The sequence below is a fragment of the Balaenoptera ricei genome, chromosome 1 (genome assembly GCF_028023285.1).
Source record: "Balaenoptera ricei isolate mBalRic1 chromosome 1, mBalRic1.hap2, whole genome shotgun sequence".
Taxonomy (NCBI): domain Eukaryota; kingdom Metazoa; phylum Chordata; class Mammalia; order Artiodactyla; family Balaenopteridae; genus Balaenoptera; species Balaenoptera ricei.
Genome location: NC_082639.1, coordinates 9,211,190 through 9,233,184, shown reverse-complemented (window position 1 = coordinate 9,233,184; position 21,995 = coordinate 9,211,190). Strand labels below are relative to the sequence as shown.

Sequence of the window (21,995 nt, the reverse complement as noted above, 5' to 3'; positions counted from 1 at the left end):
TACCTGGATTATCTCAGCAACACCCTGAATCCTGTACCCTCTGTGGGGGCTGCCTTGTGTCTCCTCTGTCCCCTCCCATCGCCTGCTAGGGGTCAGGGCACCCGAAGCCTTGTCATCAGTTTGGTCCCTCCAACTCACCTCCCTGGGCTTCATCACCTCCCTGGGCAGCTGGAGTTTCTCTCCTGGCATGGTCTGGGGTGGAGGGAGCCTACATCAGCAGAAGCAGAGGGAAGAGAGGCCCAGGGGGAAAAAAGGCCAGCAACTGGACCCAGGCCACAGGACCTTTGCACACACCACCAGCCCAGCCCTGTGCTTAGCACCTCCCTCGCTGGATTTTTTGACCTGTCTTACTGCCCTGCTGGGATACTCCGGGAAAGCTGGCAGCGCTGGGCCAAGAAAGAAAATGCGTTTATGGGCTGGGCATTGAGCTGAACTCTCACCAACAGGCCACATCCCACGGAATCCTTGTCAAGAGCTCTAGGACAGAGGTATCATCACGCCTGTTTTGCAGGCTAGAACACCAAGCCTCATGGAGATTAAGCACCACTGCTTTACCACGGGAGACACATGGCCTTGGGCAGAACCTGGCACAAAGGAAGTACTCAAGAAATGGTGGTTCCCATCCCTTTTCCTGGCCCAAGGGTCTGCTAAACTACCATCCTGCCCCACTCTGGTTCCCAGTTTCTCTAGAAGAGTGGGCCAAGGGGAACGGGGGATGATGGAGGGTGTGGTCAGTCTGGCTCTGCTTCGCTGGGACTGCCAGCGGTCTGTGTCCTCCTGGGGCTCTCAGATGCTGACCGGGCGGCCCTGCAGGTGGTCCAGGGAGGGCTGGGGAGGAGAGTAGCACCCGCTCAGGATAGTGGGACACACTTTGAAATCCAATCTGCCTTGGGGTTGTAGAAAAAGCACTAGACCCGGAGTCCAGCAGATCTGAGACCCACCACGCCAAAGCTGGATCCCCCTGGGAAGTCACTACGTCTGTCTGGGCCTCAGTTTCCTCATGTGCAACCCGGAGAGAGCAAGACCCACCTGGGAGGGGCAGAGCAGACCACTGAGGACACGGGTGAAAGTACAAACGGTTCTGTGATGTGAGCCACCCCTTCTGTCCCCCACCCCGCCCAGGTGCCCCTCGCTCCATAGTTATGAGGCCTAGGTGTGAATCCTGATTTCAAAGCCCACAAGCGGTGTGACCTTGGGCAACTGAATCAACTCTGGAGCCTCAGTTTGCCCAGCTGGAAAATGGAAATGATAGAAGGATGCACTTCCAAAGGTTAGGATCCTGCTTAATTGACGTCTGACTCATAGCCAGTGCTCCACAAAGGTAGTTATGGTCCTTATTATTATGAGTGCTATTATTATTTGACCCTCTGGGTACTGAACGGGACTTGGGCCGTTCCTCCCCTCCAGCTGCCCGAAAGTGGGAAACGCAACCCTAAGAGGGGAAGTGCCTTGTCCAAGTCACCACTGATTCAGTGGACAACTGGCCTGAACCCAGAACCCCTCGGAAGCCCAGGCCTCCCCTACAGGCCGGTCCTAACGGAGGCAGCCCCCAGACCAGCCCACCTGCCCCCATCCCCCCCACCCCACCTCCGGCCCCGGATCCCCCCCTCCCGCCCCCGGCCCGGAGCCCTCACCCTCCGGCTTGGCATCACCCTTCGTTTCGACCAGGAGCAGCCAGCCCAGCGGGGCCAGGAGCAGCTGGAGCCGCATGGTCCGGGTCTGGGAACGTCCGGCGTGTCCAGCGGCGCTCGCTCGCAGGCTGGAAACTTCCCGACGGGGCCGGCGATCCCGCTGCCACGCACTGGGCCCGCCCCGGGGGCGGTGTCGCACCGCGCTGCCGGGGGGAAGGGTTTCCTGCAGACTCGCCCGAACCCGCGGCCTCTCCGAGTCCGGGCAGCTCCCTGCGGGCCCGTCCCTGCGGCTCCCGGGTCCTTCCGCCGCCGTCCTCCTCCCTCCCTTCTCCGGGGGCTTCACTCCGACCGGAAAGAGGAGGGGAGACGGGGGCGAGGCAACAATTTCTATACCCCGGACCCCGCGCCAAGCCTTGATGGTATCAATAAACGTTAAGCCTCGGTTTCCTCTCTGGAAAGTGGGGTTTATAATGATATCTATGCGTTGGGCCTTGCACGGGTTAATGACATTGTTACCTGCAGTGCCCTTAGAACAGCCCCTTGATAAGCCCTCAGTAAATCTCAGCTATTCAGATTTCATTTGCCCTCGTCCAAAGCCTTGGGCGTGAGGGTCTGAGCCTGGAGCGGGCGAGGCCTGGCAGGAATGTGTTCAGAGGCATCCAAACGCCTGCCGAGACCCTCCTGGCTGCTGCAAGTGCAGAAAGCGCATCACCGCCCCGCAAAAAGGGACTCACTTAATCTGCCTTTTTGTCCCTGGGAGGCAAAGGGAACCTCTGAGACAAGGAAGGTCTTGTTCCTGAGGTCACATTGTTGAATGAATGGATGAATGAATGAATGAGAGAGAGAGAGAAGAAAGTGAGGGAGGGAGGGAAGGAGGGATGAAGGAAGGAAGGAAGAAAGAAGTTGTTTAGGGTCTCTTCACAGATGTGGGTCTTTAAAAAACAAATCAAGGGTTTCTAGAACAAGGGTTCCTGGAGCAGATGTCAGCTAGAGGCAGCCATCTCTGGGAAAACAACAACAACAATTTTCATCCTTGGAAGAGACCCTCAAAGGGAGATCCTTCCCAGCAGGTTAGGCTCCAGAGGAGTGGGTAGTGGGTACAACCCTGGGTGGGCAGGGGGTTCCCCACTCGCAGGGGGAAAGGGCAGAGGGAGGAGGAATGTCATGATTATCAATGAACAACATAAAGCAGGCCACGCTAGGTCCTGGGGAAAAGAGAAATCAGCAGTACTCTTAAGACTGCTTCAGCCAGGGTAATGCACTACTGACATGATGTTACATGGGAAAAGCAGTATATACTGTATGACCCCACTCAGCAAAAATATATCCTTACAGATACAATGCATAGAGATGATGCTAAAAGAAAATGACAGCCAAATATTTACAGTCATTATTTCCAACTTGTGGGAATGTGTGTGTGTGTGTTATTGCCAGGTAGTTTTTATTTTCTTATTTATATTTTTCATTGTTTTTACAATCATTTTACAATGAATATATACTATTTGTTCAATCCAAACAAAGCCAACACATGTTCTTTTTAGTTGATAGGTACAATGCCTGGGAACCTGGGAAATGATCTCACTGAACAGAGATTTACTCATGGTAAAGATGGTAGAAGTAAGGCCCAGGGGGACCCAACAGCAAGCTTAAATTCGAAAGGCAAGTAAAGGGAAGAGGCATGAGTGCAATCCAGGGCCTCTGCCACCCAGCTGGGACCTGGGACCTAGGGCGGGGTGTTTCTGCAGCTGGGGACAGGACATGGTGCCAGAATCCACCGGATGTTTTTGAATTCAGGAGGATGCAGACTGAAATTCCAGCTCCTTTGAGGAGGAAATGGAGGGATAAGCAGAGGGGAAGAGAAGGAGCATGTGTTGACTGGCTCAATTTTCAAAGCTCTGGCTTATGCCAAGTTCCCCACAGCCCTGCCAGTTAGGTAGTATTGCCCCCATTTGTGAAATAAGGAAACCGGGGCTCAGAGATGTGAAGCAACTTCCTCGAAGTCACACAGCTGATGGGGGACCACAGTAAGGGAGGCGACTTTGGAAACCGGCTCTAACTTCCCTTTTGCTTGGGCCCAAGGAGAACCTCAATGGTGACATACTATGGACGGAAAAAAATCCTTGGGCAGTGGAGTTCCCAGAGTCATTGCAAAATCAGGAGGGGGAATCAATCTTGGAGGCTGCTGGCCTCCCCTGGAGAAAGGATTCACCCTGGTGAAGCCTGCCTGCCACCCTTCACCAAAGTGCTGGAACTTGAACTCGGTCCAAGCTTCATCCAAAAGGAGGACTTGTCTCTTTAACCAGGGGTGGCTGCTGCCTAGATGTTACTCAGGTTACGTGCTGCACGTGTTGTGCACAGTTAAAGGCACAGGACTCTGCTTTTCTGGGAAGCAGAAAGGATAGCTGGACTGGAGGGTAGTGGTCTGGTGCCACAAGGGGCTTTTCTCCCTTTCATCCTCTGCTTTTCTCCATTTTTACCATTTCCTTTCTTGACCCGAGGAAGCGCGATGGCCTCAGTGGACAGCCACGTTCTGTGCTGCCAGCCGATTCTCAGCCTCCTCCCCCTTTACACCCATCAGCTAGTCCCACTGGCACCTACCCCCTTTGATGATGATGATAATAATAATAATAATGGAATTTCCAAGCTGTTCCCTTAAATGAAAAAAGCAATATGCAAGAGTATATAATATGCTACAATTTCTGTGAAGGGAAAAATATAGGTCTCTGTCTATATGGCTATATATCTGTAAGTGAATAGAATTTCTGGAAGAGCATCCAAGGAACAGGAAGCAGTGGTTGCATCTGGGAAGAGGAACTGACTAGCTGGGGCTCCAGGAAAGAGGAAGACTTAATGGCCGCTCTTCCCCCTTTCGTATAGGTTGAATTTTGTGTCATGTACATGTGTTTCCTGTTTCCTAGTAAAGATAAATTAAATAATGAATGGTTATTTTAAGCCAGGCAGTATGCTAAATGTTTAACTTGTTTATCTAACTTAAGTCTCAGAGCAATCCTACTCTGTCTCATGATCCCCATTTTATGGATGGAGAAACCAAGGCCCAAGGAAGTTAGCTGACTTGCTAGCAAGCGGCAAGGCCAAGATTCAAAACCCCAGCAGCCTCACGCCAGTGTCCTTACTCTTGACCTCCTGGCTTTGTTGTGGCTGTGTTGCTGATCGTGGGCTGTGATTCCCTCCCCTGGGGCGTTTGAGAGTGGTAAGGGAGTTAAGAGCACCAGCATGAGACTTCTCTTTAACGTAGGAATCGACTTCCAGGAATTGCTCCCCCAGAAGCAGTCTCAGAAGTAGGCCAAGGTATATGTCTATTACACAGACATTCGTAATAGGGAAAAATAATTATGTGGGTTTACATTTACTGTGTACTTACCCCATGTCATGCACCTTGCTTGCTTTGCCTGTATTAACTTACTTATTCCTCAGAAACCTGAGAGGCAGTTTCTCTGGTCATCCCCATTTCACAGGTGGGATCAAGCCTGGTTTAGTCCTTTGCTCTCATCTCACTGTGCCTCCCAAGTGTTTCTGCCTCCCTGAGGGGCTTGGATGGATCCTATCTCTCTAACTGTAGGTTATGGATTCCTGCACATCCATGAAGTTATTCTGTGGGGTTTGTGAAATCCTGGTGGAAATTAAGAATTTTGTGTGTATGTTTTGATAATGATCTTAAAAAAGAAAAAAAAGAAGGTAAGCATACTGTAGGATCACCTGGACAGCTGCCTTCTTATAGGGTGCTGGCCCTAAGACTTGGCAAACACACATGTGTCTGCTCACAGCCCACAAGAAGCCACCTCAAATGACCGTTTAATTTTCAACAACTGGGAAGCACTGTCTGTCTGGCTTTGGAATGTCCTGAAACTAAAGTGGAAACAATCGCCCCATTGTCTGCCCCTGTGCTCAGATTGAATTTTTTCCCCAGAAACAAAACAAAATTTGTCTTTTGCATTGATAATACACAATTTAAAAGCATTTTCAAAGCATGAGACTTTAGTGTTTTATGTTATTTAATAAGTTAAGACTCACGGTTGACATCAAGCAGACGAGTTGGTGTGGTAGAGAAATGGACAGTCCTGGGCCTGATTTGTGTCCCATATGCTGTACATGCAGCCAGACAGGTCGGGAAGAGTTGTCAACAAAATATATCCTAGGAAGTCTGGTTGACAGTGCTTACTTTCTTATCTTTTTCTTTCTTTCTTTTTTTGGGGGGTACTATTCTGTACAGTTCTAAGTCTTTTATTTTTTTTTGCAGTGAGGATCATTTTCACAGAAAAAAAGTTTTTAAATTATTTTTTAAAAATCTTGGGGCTGTTGAATCCATTAGTAGCGAATGGGGCCCAACACGTGTTCGGTTTAGCTAGCGCGGTGGGTTTTTTCGTTTTTGTTTTTGTTTTCCATGAATTGGCCGCTTCCAGTCCTCCGCAGACCCCTCTCCTCTTCTGGACTTGACTTTGCAGGCGCGAGAACTGACGGTCCAAACCCCGGCGGTGCCCGCCCCCTCTTCGCCGTGGCCCCGCCTCCTTCTCCCGGGCCCGCCCCTCTCCCCTCCCTCCGCCCTCCCCTTTTCCATCTGTCGCAAAAGAGTAGGCGGCGCTTGACGGCCCGTGTCGTTTGACGGCCGGAGGCAATCGAGGAGGAGGAGGAAGCGGCTGTGGCGGCTGCCGCGGCGCCTGTGACGGGGGCTGGGGTGGGCGCCGCGGTCCGGGCCCGGGAGTGAGGCGCGGGCGGCCGGGCCGGTGGGCTGGGCGGCGGGCCCGGCGGCCGCCCCCGCGCCGCGCCCGCGCCTGGCGGCCCGATGTGGCTGCAGCAGCGGCTTAAGGGGCTGCCGGGACTGCTGTCGAGCAGCTGGGCCCGCCGCCTACTCTGCCTGCTCGGCCTCCTGGTGCTGCTTCTGTGGTTCGCAGGCTCCGGGGCGCGGCGGGCGGCGGGCGGTCTGCAGCTGCTGCCCTGGCCCCGCGGCGAGCCGGGCGCCGCCGAGCCCTCTGCCTGTCTGGAGGCAGCCACCCGCGCGTGGCGCGGCCTGCGGGAGCGGGGCGAGGCTGTACCGCTGGGCCCCGGAGTGCCGGCCCTGGTGGCCAACGGCTTCCTGGCCCTGGACGTGGTCGCCAACCGGCTGTGGGTGACCCCTGGGGAGCGGGAGCCCGCCGTGGCGCCGGACTTCGTGCCCTTCGTGCAGCTGCGCCCGCTGAGCGCGCTCTCTGAAGCTGGAGAGTCAGTGTTGCTGCTGCGGGAAGGGCTGCTGCGGCGGGTGCGCTGCCTGCAGCTCGGGACTCCGGGTCCCGGCCCTGCGGCCGCCGGCCCGGGCCCCGCCTCGGCCTCCGGCCTCGTCACGGGATCCGGCCGGGACTGCGTGCTGCTGCAAGAGGACTTCCTGGCGCACCGGGGCCGACCCCACGTCTATCTGCAGCGCATCCAGCTCAACAACCCCACGGAACGCGTGGCCGCGCTGCAGACTGTCGGGCCCACTGCCGGCCCGGTCCCCAAGGCTTTCACCAGCACCCTGGAGAAGGTCGGAGACCATCAGTTTCTCCTCTACTCGGGCCGGTCCCCGCCTTTTCCCACGGGGCTGGTGCACCTGTTGGTGGTGGCCGCCAAGAAGTTAGTGAACCGTCTCCAAGTGGCTCCCAAGACGCAGCTGGACGAGACTGTGCTGTGGGTGGTGCACGTCTCCGGCCCTCTTAACCCCCAGGTGCTCAAAAGCAAAGCAGGCAAGGAGCTCAAGGTGCTCCAGGACTTGGCACGGAAGGAAATGCTGGAGCTCTTGGAGATGCCGGCGGCGGAGCTGCTTCAGGACCACCAGCGCCTCTGGGCCCAGCTCTTCAGCCCAGGTGAGGCCTGGCGAGTGCTTGGTCCACCGTCCACACCTTGCACCAGGGTGAGCACGGTCCACCCTGGAGATGCCCCTGCAAAGTCTGCAGAGGTGACACTGAAGGGCGGGGTCCCGGGGTGGTTCAAACTTGGGCTTGGCGTTTGATCTGGGGCTGACTCTTGCTCCACCACTTAGTAGCTGTGTGACCTTGAACCCTACTCTCTCTGGGCTTGTGTTCAATAATAGCAGTCGCACCCACCTCAGAGGACTTTTATGAGATTGTCATGAAAGAGGAGTGTGAAGGGCAGGTCTTATTGTTATTCGTTCTTGTGGCTGAAGCCTTATTTGAGCAGCGTGGTTTGGGAGGTCAAATGGTAAAGGATAAGCCAGAGGCCTGGCCGATCCCGGGATTCTTTTTTTTTTTTTTTTTAAATGTGCTAATTTATTTTTGGCTGCGTTGGGTCTTCACTGCTGCACGCGTGCTTTCTCGTTGTGGTGAGCGAGGGCTACTCTTCATTGCGGTGCATGGGTTTCTCTTGTTGCGGAGCACGGTCTCTAGGCGCGCGGGCTTCAGTAGTTGTGGCACGTGGGCTCAGTAGTTGTGGCTCGCGGACTCTAGAGTGTAGGCTCAGTAGTTGTGGCGCACGGGCTTAGTTACTCCGCGGCATGTGGGATCTTCCGGGACCAGGGCTCGAACCCGTGTCCCTTGCATTGGCAGGCGGATTCTTAAGCACTGAGCCACGAGGGAAGCCCGATCCCAGGATTCTTAACTCAGTTCCCCACAGTTCTGGCTGGTGACAGGCATGGGCTTCTTGACATGGCTCCCGCTAGCCTGAGCTGTGGCCTCGCTGTTGTGGCTGCAGCTTTCTCATGGGGGTGGGTAGTGGAATCTCTTCAGCAGGTGGGATGCTCCTGTCAAATGAAAACTCCTTCGCCCCGTTGACTGCTTAAGAAAAGGAAATCCTAGTGTAGAGGAGAGAGAGATTAAGAGATTTTGGTTTCCAGGGTTCTAGTTGTCTAAATCCTAAACTTAGTTGCTCAAAGAGTCTTTAATTTAGTCAAGTATTTATCGAATGCTTCTGCCAGAAAGTGTTCTTCACGTGGGGCATACGGAAGCAAACAGAACAAAGTCCCTGTTCTCATGGTTCTTAAATTCTGGGCGGGTGGAAGACAGACATTAGAAAGCGAAAATTTGGATTAAAAAAAACGAGATAGCTTTTTAGGCTCAAGCGTTTTAAGGAGAAAAGATAAGAATATGTGCTTGGGGGTGAGTGACTGCAGTGGGTGGGGCGAAGAGTGTCAGGGAGGCCTCTCCGAGCAGGAATCGCAGAAGCTGAGGCCTACACAGCTAGAAGAAGCGCCGTGTGGTGGTCTGGAGGGAGCCAGCAGGGCAGAGGCCCTGAGGCAGGGGCGGGCTTGGTTGAGTGGCCACTGTGGCTGGCAGGTAGTGAGCAGGGGGAGGGTGGCAGTGGCCAGAGAGAGAGTAAAGGGCCTTGGGGCCTTGGTGAGGACAGTGAATTTTATTCTAAGTGAGATGGGAGGCAGGGTGGAGGCACTACCTGGTGCAGATTTTTAAAGGTCCCGGTGCTGCTGTGTCAGAGTGTAGACAGTATGGGGGAGAGGGGGGAGGTAGAGTGGGGAGACCAGATACGAGGTTTTGGCCGGAGCCCAGGTGAGAGGACGGTGGCTGGGACCAGAGCTGTGACCGTGGAAGCAGAGGTGGATGAGTCGGATACTTTTGCAGCTGGAGCCGCCGGGGCGTTCTGTGGACTGGCTGTGGGGAGTGAGAACTTGAGGGTGACTTCTGGATTTGCGGGGAGGGCTCCAGCGGGTGACTGGAGATGATTTAGGGAAGGATTAGCATGGGGCTGCAAGGATTCAAACCTTGTCAGTTTCCAAATGCTTGTCAGACATCCAGCTTGAGACACCACATGGGCGGTGAGCTGAGTCGAGAGCTCATACAAATCTGGGAGATCCTGTGCTCAGATGTTTAAAGCTGCAGGCCCGGTGAGAGAGAAGCAGCCCACGACTGGCCAGGGCGTTGATGACAGTTCTTGGAGTCGGGGAACTGGCCTTTTTACTTGGCGCCCTAGGCTTGGCTAAATCTGTGTTCTTCTGGGCTCTGGCAGGAGCCCCACTGGCAGGATTTTCAGTTTCAGTCCCAGAGAGCTCAAGGTGGTCACGTGAGGAAGCCAGGCAGGATGCTGTTCTCCCGTACTCGTGGGAGACTGGAGCTGCTGTTTTCATCCCTAAGGACAAAAGCTTCGTGTCTCTGCTGCTCTTGGGCTTTGTTTCATAACCTCAGCCTCTTGGCCATGCCGTTCCTCCTTAACGTACAACCTCTGTGGTGTTACAGGTGTGGAAATGAAGAAGATCACCGATGCCCACACTCCGTCAGGCCTGACCGTGAACCTGACGCTGTACTACATGCTCTCCTGCTCCCCCGCACCGCTGCTCAGCCCCGACCTGAGCCACAGGGAGCGGGACCAGATGGAGTCGACACTCAACTACGAAGATCACTGCTTCAGCGGCCACGCCACCATGCACGCCGGGAACCTCTGGCCGGGCCGCCTGTCCTCCATCCAGCAGATCCTGCAGCTCTGGGACCTGTGGAGGCTGACCCTGCAGAAGCGCGGCTGCAAGGGGCTGGTGCGGGCGGGCGCCCCGGGCATCCTGCAGGGCATGGTGCTCAGCTTCGGCGGCCTGCAGTTCACCGAGAACCACCTCCAGTTCCAGGCCGACCCCGACGTGCTGCACAACAGCTACGCCCTGCATGGCATCCGCTACAAGAATGACCACATCAACCTGGCCGTGCTCGCGGACCCCGAGGGCAAGCCGTACCTGCACGTGTCGGTGGAGTCCCGCGGCCAGCTCGTCAAGATCTACGCCTGCGAAGCGGGCTGCCTGGACGAGCCTGTGGAGCTGACCTCGGCGCCCCAGGGCCACACCTTCTCGGTCATGGTGACGCAGCCCATCACGCCGCTGCTCTACATCTCCACCGACCTCACGCACCTGCAGGACCTGCGGCACACGCTGCACCTCAAGGCCATCCTGGCCCACGACGAGCACATGGCCCAGCAGGACCCCGGGCTGCCCTTCCTCTTCTGGTTCAGCGTGGCCTCCCTCATCACCCTCTTCCACCTCTTCCTATTCAAGCTCATCTACAACGAGTACTGTGGGCCTGGCGCCAAGCCCCTCTTCAGGAGTAAGGTATAAAGCCACTGCGCCTCCAGAGCCCGGGGCCCTGGCCTCGCGTTCTGTCCCGAGTCTAGTGTAGTGGGGTGGAGCGTACGTTAAGCTCCAGCTCTGTGCTCCCACTCTTTAAAGAGCCCGGACTCAGGAGAAACGGGTTCTGTGGCTTCTGGTTTGGAAAAGGAAGTAGCACTTGATCTGAAGGAGTGGGAGAAGGGCCAGAGGCAGGTCTGAGCTCCTCAAGCGTGAAGAACCCGGAAAGTCAGATCAAAGGGAAATGTGCAGGCCGCCTTCCCGGGTGGCCGTCACAGGACAGGGGCTGCGTTTGCATCGCATGGATCTGGCAGCCTCTGTTAAGCAGGCGGGTGAGCTGCTTCTCCCTGCTAGGTGGTGGGCTTCTCTGCTCTTAATCTGGCGTATCCCCATTCGCCCGTGGTTCCCAGCTGATCAGGGGTACAGGCCAAGCTGCCTTCGCAGGTCCTGCCCAGCGTCGTCTGCCCGCCCCCCCAGCCGGGCCTGGCCAGAGCAGAGCCCGTGAACTCGCCGCACCCGCCTAAGGAGGCACCTGGGCCCCCGGGTCTGTGGCAGCTCTAGCCCGTCCCTGGGCCAAGCGCTGTCAGCAAGGCGGGCTCGGAGCCTGGGTGGGGTGCCAGCAGGGTGTCTCCATCGCCTGCTTCCCTTGAGATTGCTGTAGCTGTCCACCGGGGTTGGCGTGAGCAGTAACGACCTGTCTTGTTGATTGAACAGGAAGATCCCAGTGTCTGAGTGGCATCAGTCCTGCTTTCAGTCACCACTTGCACAAGACACCCAGCACTGAAAGTCCTGCTGCTGCGAACAAGGGATCCTTGGAAAGCACCCAGCCTTTTGTGCCTTGTTGGGGGACACCAGTGACTCGGAAGTGCGTGTGGATGTTCAGGAGTTTGCATCGGGGAGCGGGAGGGGAGGGGCTGGTGGACTTTTTGTAAGCTTTCGACTCAATAAAATGAACCTATACGGAAAATACTTGAAATTGAACTCACTCTTTCCACTTTCCTCCTTTCTTCTGTCCCAGGAAATAGACCCTCTTTTGAAAAGACTTGTCTAGGAAAAAATGTGTTCTTTTCCTAATTTAATGTGTTCTTTCTTGAATGAATTTTTAATTTATTGTTGAGATTTTGCTGGATGGCTTTTGCATCCGCTCTTGGTAGTGAATCTTGGCAGTGATTTCCAACATGCACCACCTCGGGAGGTTTGGAGGCCCGCATGCCGCCTGCGTGGAGGGGGTGGGTCTCCGTCGCCCTCGGGTTTGCACATTGCGTCTTTCTTATCATGAGCCTATGGAGATCTGTGGTTTTGTACCTCTGGGCTTTAGGGGAGGTGTTTAACTTTCTAGTGATGATGATTGTTGGGTTTTGGAATACCAAAGCTTTTTTTTGTGTTCTGTTTTTAAATAAATCTCTTTCAAACCTCCACAACCGGTTTGCGTGTGGTTGAGATCTCTGGAGACATCGGACTTTCCTCGGTCACCAGGCTTTTGGATAGAGTCCGAAGCAAAGACCCCACCGTGGTGACAGTATTCTTTTCCCACGTCTTCTCCTCGTCAGAGGAGCCCACTCAGAGGCTGTGGAGGTGGCCCCCGTGCTGCCCACCTGGGGGATTGCTGCATGTCCCAGCTGAGTGGGCTGCTCGAGGAGCATTACCCTGGCCCCTTCCTGCTGCAGTGCCTCTCCCCCTGCCTGCCCTAAGGAGAGTTGCCTGCCCCGGTTTTGCTGCCCATAGGACCGGGGGCAGGAAAAACCATGAGTGGGCCTCCTGCAGATTGTTCTCGAAGCTAAGGTCTGAGTCCTTCCTTTGTGGGGAGAATGGAGCAAAGAGGGGCCAGGCTGAGTGTGCACCATCACCTTAGTGTCTTGGTGGTTTCCCTGGCTTCCCAGATGGGCAGCCTGACTCACCAGGAAGCCAGGTTTGCTTGCCAAGTTGCCGAGTGTCCGGCCCCCGCAGGTGGCTGGGAGAGAAAGTACACAAGGGTTTCAGGCTCTTCTAAAGTTGCTCTGGTTTGCTGTCACTCAAGTCCTGTGCGCCTTCCACCCCTGCTCTGAGGGTGCCTCACCCTTCTGGCCAGGGGCCCTTGGCTGGCCGGGGGTGAGGTGGGCTGTGGTGTATGGCGTGACATGCCCTCTAGTCATTGCATTCAACTGGAAGTTACTTGACCACAGGAGCGGCACTTCATGGCTCCCACTCACCCTGTTAACTTGGAGCCAGGCATGGTGTGGGCTCCCGTACATGTAAACACGAACCCACGTACCTGTGCCTGGAGAATACCGAGCCAACGACTAGAATTTCAGTAGACGAATACTTGCGAATTATAGGTCATTGAAGTGAGCACGTGTGTTAGGTATTTTACATCAACACGGCCTCATGCAGGGAGGAGGTCGCTAAGGGTTAAGATCCCAATCTGAGAGATGAGGAACCGTGCTCCAGGCCGAGCAGCCCAGGCTGGGATGCAAACTGGGGCTCGCTGTCAGCCCAGCCTCTCTCTCAGCCCCCACACTCTGTTTCTCCCCATGCTCTCTCCCCACACACTCCTCTGATGGCTCCCGCAGGATGGGGTGGGTAATGCATTTGCTCCTGCCCTCTGGGATGACGTCAGCCCACTCTGAAAGCGGCTGGGCGTCTGCCGTGAGCCTCTGCAGTGCCTCCAGTTCAGCCTTATCTGGGAGCAGGCCATCCACTAACTCTAGTGGGTCTGCCTCTCACGGTCCAGTAATGCACTGGAGCTTTCTTCTTGGGCTGGATGCACAAGGAGGCTTGGTCAAGATGCTTTTCAGGGGTAGACACCTGGTATGGAATTGCATACTACCCAGCACTTCCCAACAGCTGAAAAGTTGGTTTGGAAATGTATTAACTCCCTGAAAACCTACGGGCACCTTGGCCTCTCGTGCTCCATCTCACGTCCTCTCAGGCCACCTTTCACTCCTGCCGTGGTTGCAGCCACCAGCTCTTTCCAGGTGCGGGTTCCTGGCAGCATCTGACCGCACCTTCTCTCTGACCTTCAGGAAGCTGCTCTGCGCTCAGCATGTGTGTAGCCTCAAAGCAAGCCAAGGATATCGCTGCTAGGGGCAGCCCTTCTCCCATGAGAGACGGAGCCAGTGGACCAGTGCTCCCTCCGCCATCCCCTGGGCGGACAGTTCTGTGACACATTCTACACGGCTCCTCAGACGGCAAGATCAGGCCCCCCACTGCCCACAGTGGTGAAGAACCTGGGAAGACACCCTTGATTCAATTTCCCTCCCTCCATTTTACCCTCCCCCAGCCTCCCTCTGCTGTCCCCTGGGATCTCTTCCTAAATAAACTACCTGCACACAAGTTTTGCTTCGGGTTAAGACACTAACCAGGAGGTCTGTGGCTCCTCTGGAGGGTTTTTCCAAGAGGAAGTTGGATTCTCCTGTGGATGTTGTCACGCACTGATTCACATGTTGAAGCCTAACCCCCAATGTGATGGTGTTTGAAGGTGGGGCCTCTGGGAGGTGAATAGATCATGAGGGTGGAGCCCTCATGAATGGGATTAGTGCCGTTATACAAGAGACCCCAGGGAGCTCTCTAGTCCTCTCCCTGCCGTGTGAGGACACAGAGAGACCACAGCTATCTCCAGCCCAGAAGAGGGCTCTCATCAGAATCTGACCACGCCGGCACCCTGATCTCAGACTTCCAGCCTCCAGAACTGTGAGAAATAGATTTCTGTTGTTTATAAGCCACCCGGTGTGTGGTATTCTGCTGTAGGAGCCCAAACGGACTAAGACAGTCATATTCTTCCAGTGGAGGAATGGAACTTTTCAAGGGTGATAAACCAAAAATCCAGACATTCATAGTGTCTTAGATTAAAAAAACCTTAGAGTTTTTTTTGCTCAAGGGTCCATAACCTGGCTTCAAGTGACTTATGAACCCCTGGAATTGCAAAATGTATGTACTTTTTTTTTTCATGAGGAGAGTTTCTGTAGCTTTCCTCAGATTCTTAAAAGGATTCCCGACCTTTAAAAAAACCCTTAAGAAGAAGATAAGACTTTGGGGTCTTGTTTTCAGCCCCCCACCCCACACCCAAGAAGTCTGACCTCCGGCCATCTGCTTAGGGGTCTGGTGATCGGGTGGATCACCTCACTTGCTGAGGGGCACTTGTTCCCTTGCAGAAAGGAGGCCCATCTCAGCTGAGCTGAGCAAACAGCCTCGCCATGAACAAGCTACCTAGTCTCATAACCGTGCTTCCTGGGAGCTTCTCCTCTGGACTTTGGCTGATGGAAGCTTCAAGTAAATCATTTGACTCTGTAAACGTTCATTGTGAATCTTTGGGATTTCCGTGGCGGTCCAGTGGTTAAGACTCTGCGCTTCCACTGCAGGGGGCATGGGTTTGATCCCTGGTCAGGGAACTAAGATCCCACATCCCACATTCTGCATGCCGCGCAGCGAGGCCAAAAAAAAAAAAAAAGAAAGAAAAGTTCATTGCGAATCTTCTAGCAGGCCATGCATCCGTCCAGCCCTTGGGTGTCAAAGGGGGAATGGTTACGACTGATGATCATCGTCTGTGTGCTTGGCACTTCCCCACTAGCTCAGGTTCTGTGAAGGCAGTGGCTATACCTGTCTTTGACTCTGGATGGCCAGAGACTACAATGCCTGGCACAGGGTAGATGTTTAAAGAATAATTGTTGAATTGTGTCTGTATGTGTTATGTCATTCAATCCTTGTGTTTCAGTTAAAACAAAGGGGGTTGCAAGTGACAGAAAACTTAATTATAACTGGCTTAAACAAAAGGAAAAGTACTGGTTCCATAAGAGTATAGTCCAGGAGGAGCTTCAGGAATGGCCTGATCCAGGACTCAAATAATTTCAGTAGGATCCATCTCTTAGCTCTGCTTCCTATAGATTGGCTTCCATCCTCAGATTGGCTACACTTGTGGAAACAAAATGGCCACAGTTATCATAAGCCTTTTGCCCTCCTAACCAGGACATCAGAGTCTGAGTTCCAGCATTCCTACCCAAAGTGCCGAAGTTCACCTCTGATTGGACAGCCCATCCCTGAGCCAATCATGGTGACCAGGGTGCAAGGGATATATTAATTAGGTTAGACCATTCAGGCCACCTCAGAGCTAGGCATTGGGTCAATCTCAAACCATTGAACAGAGAATAATAGGAGAGGAGTGGTTCCCCAAAGGAAATTTGGGGTACTCTTGTCAGGAAGGAGGGGAAGTAGATGCTTGGCAGCAAAGCACAGCTCTCCAGTATACCCTGTAGGGCAAGCTTTATTCCCATTTTACAGATGAGGAAAGTGAGACTCCGAGGTGATAAGGCACTAGGCCAAAGTCACACAATTTGTGGAGTCTGGGATGTGTCCCAGGTCTGCTAGCTCCAAAACTAGAGGCTCCCACTACTTGTCCAAGTCACGGTGGACACATTTTGGAAATAGCCACTTGCCTGTTTGCCCAGAGCTGCACCAGTCTCTTCTTTTTTTTTTTTTTTTTTTAAATTTTATTTATTTATGTTTGGGCTGCGTTGGGTCTTCATTGTGGTGTGCGGGCCTCTCATTGCGGTGGCTTCTCTTGTTGCGGAGCACGGGCTCTAGGTGCGCGGGCTTCAGTAGTTGTGGCATGCAGTCTCAGTAGTTGTGGCTTGTGGGCTCTAGAGCACAGGCTCAGTAGTTGTGGCGCATGGGCTTAGTTGCTCCGCGGCATGTGGGATCTTCCGGGACCAGGGCACGAACCCGTGTCCCCTGCATTGGCAGGCGGATTCTCAACCACTGCACCACCAGGGAAGTCCTGCACCAATCTCTGTTGATCAGGAATGTTGTTGTTTTTTCATCCAGAAGTCTCTCTGGGCAGGACATTACGTGGACTGTACTTATCTCCAAACCCATTTATCTGATGTGGGGTTCTCAGTCCCTGTATTTGACCAAATCCCCTTAGTAATCTTGTTGACTGGAAAGAGGTCAGATACAGACCCTGAGCTGGAGGAATGCACAGTCTAAAGGGGAGACAGACAGATAAGAAAATGGACAATTATACTGCGATCGGGGCTGTGGAGTATGGGGCTGGCACATCTAACCTCCACTGGAGGGTCAGGGATGGCTTCCTGGAGGATGATGAGTGTTCCCTAGGTTAAGGTGTGGGAGAGGACCGTCCAGGCAGTGGGCAGAGCACGAGTAGACATACAGAAATGGGGAAGTTTAAAGAGGCAATGGACAGTAATACTTCAGTTTGTCTGGAGCATAGAATCCAGGAAGGGAAAAAAAGTAGGTAATAAGCTTAGAGAGTTGGGATTTAGGGTTCCACCTCATTGACCTGTAAAGGCAAGGGGTAGGTGGGCTCTGGCCCTAACTCATGGCAATGATAACATTACAGGTAATCATTTCTCCCGAGGATTAATCACTTACTCTCCCCTAGTTACTGTCATAATTTTAGCCAATCTTTACAGCTTCCTCCAAAACCAAGGAGGACAGTTAATCATCCTGTTTTACAAAAGTAGAAACTGAGACACAGTGAAAGAGACTTGCCAGAGGTCACTGACCACCTTGCAGGACTGACACTCTCCCAGTGGCAGGTTAACTATCACCTCTGCTAGTATGTGAAGGAGAGTGCTGGAAATCAGAGCTCCTGGTAGCCCGCGAGCACCACAGGAATCAATGTGACTGTTCAAGGGGGTCCTGAGAGATGACCAAACGGAGGACAGGTGAGCTCAGGAGAAAGACTGTGGCTTCTCTCAAAAGAAAACTTCAAGAAAAGTTAACTAAGCAGCATTTCTGGAGCTGGGAGCTGGATGCGAAAGAGTGGGGAGTGGGCTGGGAGTTAGGGGACCTGGGTTCTGTCTCCAGCTCCGTCATTATCATTGTGTAACCTCAAACAAGTGGGTTAAGTGTTACACTCTAGGTTCCCACCTGTAAAATGGGTCTAGTAACACCTTCCAACTTCAGAAAGATGGTTAGGAATTCCCATGAAATAAATGACTCTGTGTGAAGGTGCTTTGATAAATTCAAAACCTTCTCCCCATACAAGGGGGAATTGTTTGTATTATGTGCCTGGAGGCAAGGGAATGCAGATCAGGACTTCCAAACCTTGGGTCCCTGAACAGAATTCAGGGGGTCTGCAAAATTGGATTGGAAAAAAATCTTTATTTTCGCTAACCTCCAACTGAAATTCAGCATTTCCTTCCATGATTAACTTTGGCATTTGCATCATTGTCACAAATAGAAATCACAGATGCAGTCATGACACGCCCAGTGGTGGCAGGCATCTTGAAATATTGCTCACGTTCATCGTGACTTTGAAATGCTGGTAGTCATGAGACTTACCACTAGATACCAATATTTGATCTATTAATGAAGAAGTGCATATGTTACCAACCGCAAAGTTGTTTTTAAAATGTATTCAGGGAATTCCCTGGCGGTCCAGTGGTTAGGACTCCATGCTTCCACTGTAGGGGGCCTGGGTTCGATCCCTGGTCGGGGAATTAGGATCTCACAAGCCGAGCGGTGCGGCCAAAAAAAAAAAAAAAAAAAAAAAAAAAAAAATATATATATATATATATATATATATATATATATATATATTCAAAACTTTTAAATTATGAATCATGCTTAACATACACAAAAGTAGACCTAATAGTATAAAGAACCTCCGTGTGCTGGTTACCGAGTCCAACAACCATCACATAAACAAAATTTTATTTTTGTCTTTGTTTTTTTATTTGGGGGGTGGGGCTTTTTTTTGCACTCATTATTTTGAAGCAAATCCAAGATATAATAGCATTTCATCTGTAGATATTTCCGGGGAATTCCCTGGCAGTCCAGTGGTTAGGACTCCACGCTCTCAGTGCTGAAAGTGTGGGTTCCATCCCTGGTCAGGGAACCAAGAGCCCACAAGCTGTGTGGTGTGCCCCCCCCAAAAAAGTTTATATTGTAGATATGCCTGTAGGTACTTCTAAGTATAAGGAGGTTAAAACAAAAAACATTACCACAATATGATAATCATACCCCAAACCCTTCAGTAATTCCTTAGTATCATCAAATATCTGGTCAGATTGAAAAAAGAAGACATCTTATAAATATAAGAAGTTCTGAAAATAGTGTTTGTTTAAACCAGGATCCCAGTAAGTTCTGCTTGGTGAGACGGGTTCTTTTAACTCTCTTTCAATATATAGATTCCCTTTTTATCTCTCTCTTTCATTTCTTCTGGTAATTTATTTGTTGAAGAAATCTGGTGGTTTGCCCTGAAAAGCTCCTTGCAGCCAGGACTTGCTGAGTGCATCCATCCCCGCAGAAATGCAGACAAGCTCGACTGTGCTCTGCTGTTCTGTCAACTTCTAGTCTTAAGCAGATTCAAGTTCGATTTTCCCCGGCCAGACTACTTCATGGAAGCAGCATGCTCTTTCACCCGGAAGCATATAATATCTAGTTCTCTGGCTGCTCGGCGTGCTCGTTACTCTGAATTGCTGCTTTTGCCGAAAGTGAACAACAAACAAGTTAAAACCCCTATTTTAGATACACACTCATCCTTCAGAGTGCAAGAAAGCACTGTCACCGGTATTTCGTTCTCAGTGACCAGATCTCGTCGTGAAGAAAGCAGCGTTTCTAGGGGGACAAGAAAGCTAGCCGCCCCAGTGGGCAGGGGTAGACGGTGGACAACTGCTGGAGCCTAGGGTTCTGGTTCTCTACACAAGAGAACATCAAAAGGGCCTGGGAAGAGGTGGTCCCACAGCCGCGTTACAGCTTCCGCGAGGTTCCTTGTACACGGATGGGACAGCTGGCCACAGGGAGCAGCCTGGGAGGCAAGGAAACTTGTAAGAAAGAAACGTGCGGATGGATTCCCTCCTTTCTTTACTAGGGCAGACGCTGCTAGTTTCCTTCCCGCGGTATTCAGTTTCTCCCTCTTACGATCTACGCAAAAGTCACGGCTGCCTAGAGAAAGTACTACATTTCCCAGCCTACTTTGCAGCTACGCGTGCTCAGAAAGCTGAGTTCTGGCCACTCTGGTCGGTTGAAATGGTCTTTTCCGCTAGAGTTTCATCCAATCCGTTACAACCGTGAGCAAACGCCTTCCTTCAGTGGTATTTTTAGCGAATGATACAGTGTCTGTTTCAGAGCTAAATTATCTCATGAGAATAGAACAGCAACACTTACAAATACGCTCTAGGAACAACAACGAATCCACGCTTACACTTACTTCTAAACAAAATTTCTTAAAGACTTTTTTCGCGGTCCAGCGGCTAAGAATCTCTCCTTTAATGCGGGGTACAGCGCCTTAGGTTCTTGGTCGCGACACTAACATTCTACATAACGCGGGGCAACTAACCCCGCTGACGGCCATTATTGAATTCCGGGGCGTCGAAGCCTGAACACCATAACTTTAAATAAACTCTCTCTCCCGGGTAGGAGCGTTAAGCACTTAGGAACAACTAAGGAACGCAAACAAAAGCACTTTTTTGACTCCAACAGAACTACTTCACTTTCAGAACTTCGACACCTTTTTAAAGGAAGCTTATCGCATCTACCCCCAAATGTAAAGTAAAACCAATGTTATGAGACCAGTATTCGTTTAAAAAGCAACAACTACCTCCCGCGTAAAAGAACACTCGGTGTATTAAACAAAACAAACACCGATCTACCCAACTAAGAAATCCAAAACTTAACAATTCTAATTTTAAACATCATTATTGGCCTTGCTGATACAAGACCTCAAAAAATTGGGTAAAAACTCAGAATTGTTCCTCTCCACGGAAATCTTTAGTAAAAGGCGAAAGATTTATACGATCTGAAGAGAAACCAGAGTATGCCTTTCTCTAACCGGCACGCATTCCTCGGGTAACTGCTACCCCTAACACAGTAACGGTGATTATTTAACTGAAAGAGCTATTCACATCTGCTTTTTTCCCAGATAATTCTATGAAAGAATTCTCACTTCTGGGAAAAAATAGTTAAAGAAAGAAGGAGAATCTAGTCATTTTTAAGTCGAAAATTTGTCCTGGGTGCAATGCATTCTGGATATGCAAATGAAAATCTCAGTCTATACGCTCCGGTTTCCGGAGATACCTCAAATAGTTCATTCATCTTGTGCTGGGACCGAGACTACCGCCAGGGGGCAGAACGGAGGCGAGACTTAACAGGGATAGTGAGCTGAGGCTGATCCAGCTAGAAAAAGTCTGTTTTATAGGTGGCATTACAAGTAAAATTTTCTCTTGGAGTTAAATAAAATAAAATAGAATAAAATAAAATAAAAATTTAAAAGCTTGAAATAATTATCTTCATTCATTCAACAAAAATTTATTGACCACTGTGTTCAACCCTGTGCCGGCCTCTAGGGATGGAGTGGTAACTGTAATATTTCATCTTCAAGGAGTGCTCAGTGTGATGGGGAACCAGGTGTCAGTGATGAGCGCTGATAACAGAAGACGACATCTGGGCAGCACAGGAGCCGGGTGGTGAGGGTATTCCGGGCAGGGAGGCACAGTGCTGAGAGGGCAAGTAACCAGATGGCCATCAGTGCCAGCTAAGAGCTTGGATTTACCCTGAGGACAGTGGGGAGGCAGTGAAGAGCTTTAAAAATGAATACATGATCAGATTAGCTTTTTTTTTTTTTTTTTTTTTATAAATTTATTTATTTATTTATTTATTTTTGGCTGTGTTGGGTCTTCGTTTCTGTGCGAGGGCTTTCTGCAGTTGCGGTGAGCGGGGGCCACTCTTCATCGCGGTGCGCGGGCCTCTCACTGTCGCGGCCTCTCCCGTTGCGGAGCACAGGCTCCAGACGCGCAGGCTCAGTAATTGTGGCTCACGGGCCTACTTGCTCCGTGGCATGTGGGATCCTCCCGGACCGGGGCACGAACCCGTGTCCCCTGCACTGGCAGGCGGATTCTCAACCACTGCGCCACCAGGGAAGCCCCAGATTAGCTTTTTAACACAGTGGTCCTGGGACCAGCAGATCAGTGTCACCTGGGTACGTGTTAGAGATGCAGGTTCTTGGGTCCTACTCCAAGACCCACTGAATCTGAAACTCTGAGAGTAGGGCCCAGCAGCTGGGTTTTAACAAGCCCTCCAGGTGAGCGTGATGCCAGCTGGGTTGAGAAACACTGTTGGACAACCACTCTGGTTAAAGTGTGGCTATTGTTGGAAAGCAAGGAGGATTGGGGAAGCTAATTAGGAGCCTGAGAATTAAAGCAGAGAGAAGTACGGTGGCCTGGATGGGGGGCAAGGCCTGGGAAAGGGTCAAAGTCGAGGAGAGAAAAAATTCTAGGGAGATCCTTAGGGGGTGGTGGCATTGAGGGAAGGTGATGCAGCAGGAGAAGCATGTGAAGGTCATTAGGAAGAGGCCAGGGAGGCAGAAGGAAGACCAGGAGTGGGGACCA

General features: G+C 51.9%; 2 protein-coding genes and 1 non-coding gene across 3 annotated transcripts in view; 1 reads left to right on the top strand and 2 right to left on the bottom strand.

Annotated features, from left to right (window-relative positions):
• PLOD1 (procollagen-lysine,2-oxoglutarate 5-dioxygenase 1) overlaps positions 1-1,790 on the bottom strand; it is a 35,330-nt gene extending 33,540 nt beyond the window's left edge. The window contains exon 1 of the mRNA XM_059913328.1: positions 1,635-1,790. Coding sequence (XP_059769311.1) covers positions 1,635-1,710 — 76 coding nt within the window. The 5' untranslated portion in view covers positions 1,711-1,790. The remainder of the gene's footprint in view (positions 1-1,634) is intronic.
• Positions 1,791-6,397: 4,607 nt separating this feature from the next.
• Positions 6,398-12,092, top strand: KIAA2013 (KIAA2013 ortholog). The gene is made up of 3 exons (XM_059913316.1): positions 6,398-7,465; positions 9,803-10,656; positions 11,386-12,092. Exons 1-3 carry the CDS (start codon positions 6,433-6,435, stop codon positions 11,401-11,403), a joined length of 1,905 nt encoding a protein of 634 aa, XP_059769299.1. The 5' UTR covers positions 6,398-6,432; the 3' UTR covers positions 11,404-12,092.
• Positions 12,093-20,311: 8,219 nt separating this feature from the next.
• LOC132355106 (U5 spliceosomal RNA) lies at positions 20,312-20,427 on the bottom strand. Its single transcript, XR_009499526.1, has one exon. It is a non-coding gene; the product is annotated as a U5 spliceosomal RNA (small nuclear RNA).
• Between the last annotated feature and the right edge of the window lie 1,568 nt (positions 20,428-21,995).

Bases quoted from the DNA above. Each gene is read 5' to 3' on its own strand.
- KIAA2013 (XM_059913316.1), top strand. From the start codon at position 6,433: ATGTGGCTGCAGCAGCGGCTTAAGGGGCTGCCGGGACTGCTGTCGAGC. The intron at 7,466-9,802 runs GTGAGGCCTGGC...GTGGTGTTACAG, and splicing joins GGCCCAGCTCTTCAGCCCAG to GTGTGGAAATGAAGAAGATC.